The sequence below is a fragment of the Stegastes partitus genome, unplaced genomic scaffold (assembly GCF_000690725.1).
Source record: "Stegastes partitus isolate 25-593 unplaced genomic scaffold, Stegastes_partitus-1.0.2 Scaffold2332, whole genome shotgun sequence".
Lineage (NCBI taxonomy): Eukaryota > Metazoa > Chordata > Actinopteri > Pomacentridae > Stegastes > Stegastes partitus.
The window spans coordinates 42,288-49,935 of record NW_007580063.1 but is presented as its reverse complement, the minus strand read 5'-3'; the positions used below and the strand labels follow the sequence as shown (position 1 = coordinate 49,935).

The window sequence follows — 7,648 nt, the reverse complement described above, 5'->3', positions numbered from 1 at the left end:
GTGTCTTTGTGTCCCTGAAGACCTACCAGGACCTGAAGAGGTTCTCCATGTTCAATGAATGGTGGCATGCATGGACGCAGCGCCCCCTTCAGGAGACAGCGAGAGCGAGCGTTTCGTGTCTATACCAGATGTTCATTCTACAAAACTTGCTGGTTGAATGATCCTGAAGAAAGGCTCTCTCCTCCTGCCTGTACTGCAACATGACAATAAACCTGATTTGATTTATTCCTCAGGAACAGAACCAGAACAGCAGCTGAACAATATCATGGTTGATCAATACAACCTGACAGCCAATCAGATCTCAGCCTGCAGGTGGTTCATGTCTGTTCGTCAGTGTGCTAGTTAAGCTGGTTAAGCTGGTTAAACTGGTTAAGTCGGTCTTCACAGTCACATCACAGTGTAAGGTGATAATCTGAGAGCTGGACACATTTGAAGTGGTTTAACCTCAGATTAGTGAAACCTGAGTTCAGGTTTAAGTGATCCAGGTTCCGTCCCTCTGAGTAACTCAGAGCCCCTCAAATGTATCACATTAAACTTAGTTGTAGGTCTGCTGGTGTTTAAAACAGCTGAAATAACGATAAACTGGTGTTTGTGTCTCCTCAGGTAGCTGCTGACCAATCCCTGTGCAGATCCTGATGATGTCATCGTGAAGCTCACACACACACACACACACACACACACACCAGCAACACATTGTTGTGTGTAACGTCACGTCACACTAAACTATCCTCTGGGCTTTTTTCTGCTCCAGTTTTCAGACTGAACATTATAAAATATCAAACGAAACCAGAGGAATCGGTTTCAGCTTCAAAGTTTGATTTCATATAAACCAACCGCTTCCTAAAACGGTTTCCCTTCTGACCTCAAGGCTGGCTTTTCATCAGCTGGTACAAAAGGTTCATCAACCCACCTGCAGCAGGTGACTGATCAGAGCTTCACCATTAAACCAGAAGATGTTTGGTTTCCATCTGACAGCAGCCTCACCTGGTGGAGCGACTCACCTGACCGTCCTGAGGTTCTCCTTCGCCTCGACCTTCAGAACCCTGCTGAACAGACACACTGAAGCGTCTGAGAATGGACAGAAGGACCTGAAGAAGATGTCCACCTCCAAATCAGCAGAACCTTCGGTCAGGCTCTTATTTTGGCAGTAATGTCATGTGACCCAGCGTCGGCTCACTGTGGACATGAACCACTGGCTTTCAAAAGATCTTCTCCACTGCAGGAATTCACAGGTGGTTTTATGGTGGCCTGAACCTTTGTTCCTACTGCAGGAACCGTCCCTGTAGAACTTCTCAGGGCAGAACAAAGTTCCTGCTTCTGACTGGACCTGAAAACTGTCGTGTTGCTGGTTGGTTAAACTCTGAGAGGACGCCATGTTTCCAGTCGTCGTGTTCCCACCACGAGCTTCAAACCAACACATTTCAGTTGGACTTCTGCTTCGTGTCCGGGACACGTTTCCCCATCAGACAGCGCATTGCTGGGATGGTTTAGTCGCTCTTTTCTTCCGACAGTCAGCATCAACCAGTTTTATTGTTCTTCTTCTTCTTTTCCTGTCTCTCTCTGCAGCTCTGAATAAAGGCAACAAAGCCCCAAAAATATTGTTAAAATAAACATGTACACACACACACACACACACACACATATATATATATATATTTATATATTTCCGTCAGTGGTCTGTCCTCTGACCAACGGGAATAACTGCTGCGGTTCTCGTGTCCGATGCAGCATTTTGTTCTTTCGCTGCTCATCCCAACATTTCAGGCATCAAACAGTAGCTTCTGGTTTGCTTCAGCCTCGCTGAGTTCCTCAAAAGTTCCTCTTTGCCATGACGATGAACAGTGAGGAGGAAAATCTACAAATGAGGCCCTTGGAACTCAGAAACACAAAGGTGCTCACTGGAACCAAGCGTCATTCTTCAAAGTGACACCACAGAAGAACCGGTTTTATCGTCCCAGAGAACTTTTTGGACAGGAGCTCCTACATCATTAATGGAGTTTCTTATAGAACCACTTCTTTAACCATTTCAGTGCCCTCCTGTCGGCACCATAACCGGTGCTCCACAGAACTTTGGCCAAAATAGGTTCTTTAAGGAACCATTTTCTTCAGATAGTTCTTTGTGGATCCACCTGGTTCTACTTTGATAACAGGACCTGATCATTTTCTACGTGACTTTATTTTTCTCGAATGAGTGAAATGTAGGAATCTACAGCATTTCTAGTTTCCTTCCATTCGGGACATCATGGACCCGCTTCAGTCTTTCTGTCGGATCCAACATCTGCACCTGAAAGAGGTTCTACAGGGCTGGTTCCTGCAGCTGGAACAAAGGTTCAGGCTGTCTTCAAGTGACCTGTTGGTTCCTGCAGTGGTCACCTGTCCAGCAGCTCTGCAAATGTTATCATCCAGGTGCAGTTCTGAGAGCAGCTCACCTGGACAGGTACAGTGAAAACCGTCCAACTGTCCTCATGGTTTCAGAAGAACTGACTAACAGACGACGTGAACCTGAAATCAGCTGATCTCAGGAGCCAATCGGAGCTCGGCGCCGGTGTCCTGGATTCAGGTTCAGTCGTTCTGCTGCAGCTTTTAAAGCTTCTCATTTATTCATTCGGTTTTTCTTCTGCTTCAGTCTCGTTCAGACAGAATTTAATATTTCAGACAGAGTAGGTGCTGAAATATGAGTCTGATCCTCACCAACCTGCAGCTGCTGGACCAGAACCAGACCTGATCCATGGTCATTTAGATATGAGCTGCAGTTACTGGATCCGTCTGTGTTCTGTCAGGATTTATCTTAAAGGACTATTTCATACAGTGTCAATTTACAAACTACCAGTTTAGATTTATAGATTTAACTTCAGGCTCCACAGCAGGAACTAAGCTGAACTACAGCGAGTCCATCTCTGGTTCCTTCAGTCTTGATCTGCTGACAGACTCAGTCCTCCTCAGCACGGAGGAGACCAGAGTCCACTAAGTTCTGCTCACGTGTTCTGATGGAGGAGACCAGAGTCCACTAAGTTCTGCTCACGTGTTCTGATGGAGGAGACCAGAGTCCACTAAGTTCTGCTCACATGTTCTGATGGAGGAGACCAGAGTCCACTAAGTTCTGCTCACATGTTCNCTGTCTGTCTGTCCACCTGTCTGTCTGTCTGTCTGTATCTCTGCTGGTCTGTCTTCACACAAGCTCTTGTTCTCTCTGAATATTTAATCAGTTCAGTGTTTTCGTATTCAGGATGTTTGTATTTTCAGAGTTTGTCCTTTAATGAGCTGCTCGTTTGTTTTCAGGAGATCAGACAGAACCCTGAACGTAAACAAATCTGATCTCTGCAGCGGGTCACCTGGCGGTCAGGTGATCTCGTCGGCGTTACCTTCAAAGTTCTTGTCAGACAGCTTGTTGAGGGATGGAGGTCTGTATGTGTTCTGTGTGTTCTGCAGGTTCCTGTGTTCTGCGTTCTGTGTGCTCTGTGGTCTCTATGTTCCATGTCCTGTAGGACCGGTGTCTCTGGGTTCTGTGGTTCAGGTGCTGGGTCGACTTTCACAGCAGCTTCTTCTTCATTCTGACTCTCTGAGATGATGAGTTAATGCACTTAGCATGTTCCCCCTCAGGACCTGGTGCTGCTGTGTGGTTCCGTGTGTTGCTGTGTGTGTGTTAATAATTAAAGGTTGCAGCTGCTGAACACTTTGCAGGAAGAAGATTTCCACGTTCAGAACCAGGGCACGGACCGACATTTCTGATAGAATCCGACCCACAGAAACGGATTGATTTGAACTGAGGTGGTTGAAATAACAGCTTTTTGGTTGTAGTTTGTTAAATCAGTTGAATCTCCGTCCATCGGGTTCTGATAAGTCATGGATCCATTAAATCCTCCTTCATGAAGCTTCACGTTTCAGTTTGTAGTCAGACGTGTTGATTCGATCTGAACTCGAGCCTATTTTAGATTAGCCAGGTTCAGAAGCGTATTATTCAGGTTCTTGTTCTTCTGGTGACCAGAGCTCAGAACCAAATCCCTCGGATCACAGAGGGAGGAGTCCACCATGTAGTCTGCAGCTTCAGACCTTAGAACCCAGTGTCACCTGTCCGTCTCTCTGGCTTTGTCTTCCACAGGTAGCGCAGGTACGAGTGTTCTGTTCAATGAGAACGGGGATGCTCCTGGACGCTACGACATCTTCCAGTTTCAGATGACCAATCACAGCCACCCTGGGTACCACGTCATCGGCCAGTGGACCAACAACTTGAGACTCAACGTAAGAAGCTGATTGGATCGAACTGAAAGACGTAAAGGGACACCTGCTGCATCTTAGTTTCCTGTCTCAATGTGTCCACCTGTCGTCTGTCTGTCCACAGCTGGAGGAGATGCAGTGGTCTGGAGGCGACCAGTCCGTTCCAGAGTCCATCTGTAGTTTTCCCTGTAAGCCAGGAGAGAGGAAGAAGATGGTGAAAGGTGTTCCCTGCTGCTGGCACTGTGAGGTAAAACTAACTCACACAATCACACACAAGACTACGTAAACACATAGAGCCCTCCGTAGAGACACTGAGGTGGACCCGTCCTTCACTAAGGAGTCTGGAGAACCCGTCCTATGCAGATGCATTTAAGGTCTCTGGAGAACCCGTCCTTCACAAACTCCTTTGAGGAGCCTGAAGAACCCGTCTCAGCCTGCTTCATCAGTTAAACTCATCTCCACTGAATGTTCAAGTAAAATGTAAACAAGTGACATCATCACATCTGTTCTGATGATGTCATCAGACCTGATGAGCCAATGGCTGTGTGTCTCCCTGACCTGTCTGCAGCTCTGTGATGGCTATCAGTACCAGCTGGATGAGTTTAACTGTGAGACCTGTCCGTTAGACATGCGCCCCACCCCCAACAGAACCGGCTGTCGTCCCACTCCCATCATCAAACTGGAGTGGAACTCCCCCTTTGCCCTGGTGCCCACTTCTCTCGCCATGCTCGGTATCCTAGCAACCAGCGCCGTGGTCATCACGTTCATCCGCTTCAACGACACGCCTATCGTCAGGGCGTCGGGGCGAGAGCTGAGCTACGTCCTGCTGACAGGTGAGGACAAGGTGATGTCATCAGCTGTGAGGGTGACGTCATCTGCTCTGCGGGGGGACCTCACCTGTCTGCCTCCACAGGTATCTTCCTGATCTACCTGATCACCTTCCTGATGATCGCTGAACCAGGTGTGGTGGTGTGTGCATTCCGGCGCCTCCTGCTGGGCCTCGGCATGGCCATCGCCTATTCCGCCATGTTGACCAAAACCAACCGCATCTACCGCATCTTCGAGCAGGGCAAGAAGTCGGTGACTCCGCCCAAATTCATCAGCCCCTCCTCCCAGCTCGTCATCACCTTCATCCTCATCTCTGTCCAGGTGAGTGCAAAGGTGTCACATGGCCTCTTGTTCCTGCTCCCGGCTGGTCACAGGACTCAGGTGTGTATCTTTGTGTGTGTGCGTCAGGTGCTCGGCGTGTTTGTGTGGTTCGCCGTCGTCCCTCCACACACCATCATCGACTACGAGGAGCAACGGCCGCCAAACCCCGACTTTGCACGAGGCATCCTGAAGTGTGACATGTCCGATCTGTCAATCATCTGCTGCCTCAGCTACAGCATCGTTCTCATGGTAACGCACCGATGGATTATTGATCTGCTGTTGATTGTCTGATGGAACCTGGTCCTGATCAGTAGTTACAGGGTGTGGAACTCTGCTCTGTTCATGTTGCTAGGTAACCTTTGTCTCCTCTGTTGCTAGGTAACCTTTGTCCCCTCTGTTGCTAGGTAACCTTTGTCCCCTCTGTTGCTAGGTAACCTGCACGGTGTACGCGGTGAAGAGTCGCGGTGTTCCGGAGACGTTCAACGAAGCGAAGCCGATCGGTTTCACCATGTACACGACCTGCATCGTCTGGCTCGCCTTCGTACCGATATTCTTTGGTACCGCACAGTCCACCGAGAAGGTAAGAACCTGGCGGAACCAGAACCTCTGAGGAAAAGCAGGTAGAAGCTAGAACCAGGACAGACGGAACCGGAGTGTTCAAACATGCAGGTTTTATCGTTTTGGTGCGTTAATATTCAGGTTTATTCTGTGTTTGGAAACAGATGAACAGAACTGGTCCGGAACCAGCAGAACAGCAGCAGGAGAATGGGATGAGTTAGATGATTGCAGAATCGCAGGTTTGATCCGGTTCTCTCTGGTCAAAGACTCACATTCTGATCAAACTGATTGATCCGATGCAGAACACGGTCCAGTAGCTGCTCAGGAGCTCTCCACCGTATCACGGGAGCTTCCTCGGCCGATGTTTGGACTTCTTGAAACATCTGCACCGTCTCCAGCTGCTGAAGAAGCTCACGTGTTCCAGTCAAAAGCAAACACGTTCAGAGTTCTGTTGAGAACACAGAGAACAGAGAAATGAGGTGAAAGCAGGTTTTAGTGTTTGTGGTTCAGACGAGTGTTTAATGCTGCAGATAAACCGGAGCCGAATTAGACACAAAGTGGAGGCATTTCCAGGCAGCGAGGGGTACAGCTGGATTATACAGATTATAAACCAACAGGACGTAATTCCTCAACAACTTGGTTAAAACCAAAGTTACAAAGAGCTGCAGATAAACGAGACAGAAATAACATGAAGGAAACAGCAGCGTCAGACAGAACCACATCCAGCAGATTTATCTGACAGAAACTAAAGAGGCTTTGGTTCAGAAGAATGGATTAAACCGTGAGATCATCTTCATGTGTTTGTTTCTGCTCTTTAGAGTTTAAAGCAGAGATCTGGATCGGGACGTCTGCTCAGCAACATCTGCCAAAATACCTGCAGGACCTGAGAACACAGATTTAAATGTTGAACATGTTTTAAAGCACCACATGCCAACATGTAGATGCCTTCATGTCCAGGGTTTCATGCTTCATTCCTTTCATGTCCTGCTTCCTGGTTCTTACATACACTCAGGTTCTAATGTGTCCTGACATGGACTTCATTCAGACTTCAGCGTCTTCATCTCTGTGTTCATACACTTGCTCTCTGCAGGTGTGTTTCTCCTCTTCAGAGTTTTATAGCAGAGCTTTAGTCCTTCGTGTTTGCTCACCAGCATCTATCAAACACCTGCAGAACCACACATCTGAACCGGAGTCGGTTTCGTGCTGACAGCTGTTCACATGTTCGGGTGTTTCAGCAGCGCTGCAGCTCGTCTCAGAACCGGCCTCGGCTTTGGTTGTCAGCTGGTTTTCTGAGCGCTCTGCTGCTAACCACAGTTACGTGTTTCAAATCCAGGAAAGAGGAACAATCACTAAATTTAGAATTAAAATCCTGCAGCCTCCTCCTCCTCTTTGTTCCTGCTGCTGTCGCTCTCTGATAACATTCAGCTCCTCGGTTCTCCTCCTCGGCCTCCCAGTCCAGAACCGACGCACGTTGGACAAAATGAAAGAGGCTGTTTTTGTCCGTTTTGATCTGAACAAACAAACACACACAGCAGGATTAACACTGAGGGGCTGTGTGGTTTCACCCATGTTGTGAGGACTGACGTCTGTTTGTGGCACTGTGGAGTTTAACCCCTCTTCTGAGGACAAACAGGGAAACACACACTGTCAGACCTTAGACACGAGGTCAGTCTGAGGACGTCCTCACAAGGACGGCAAACAGCTGTGTGTGTGTGTGTGTGTGTGT

General features: G+C 48.1%; 1 protein-coding gene across 1 annotated transcript in view; it reads left to right on the top strand.

Annotated features, from left to right (window-relative positions):
- The window catches only part of LOC103374715 (metabotropic glutamate receptor 8-like), a 21,529-nt gene extending 15,386 nt beyond the window's left edge, over positions 1–6,143 (top strand). Inside the window, exons 4-10 of the mRNA XM_008304845.1 lie at positions 4,100–4,239; positions 4,340–4,462; positions 4,784–5,048; positions 5,129–5,364; positions 5,452–5,613; positions 5,795–5,944; positions 6,087–6,143. Of these exons, the coding sequence (XP_008303067.1) occupies positions 4,100–4,239; positions 4,340–4,462; positions 4,784–5,048; positions 5,129–5,364; positions 5,452–5,613; positions 5,795–5,944; positions 6,087–6,143 (1,133 nt within the window). The remainder of the gene's footprint in view (positions 1–4,099; positions 4,240–4,339; positions 4,463–4,783; positions 5,049–5,128; positions 5,365–5,451; positions 5,614–5,794; positions 5,945–6,086) is intronic.
- The last annotated feature ends 1,505 nt before the right edge of the window (positions 6,144–7,648 follow it).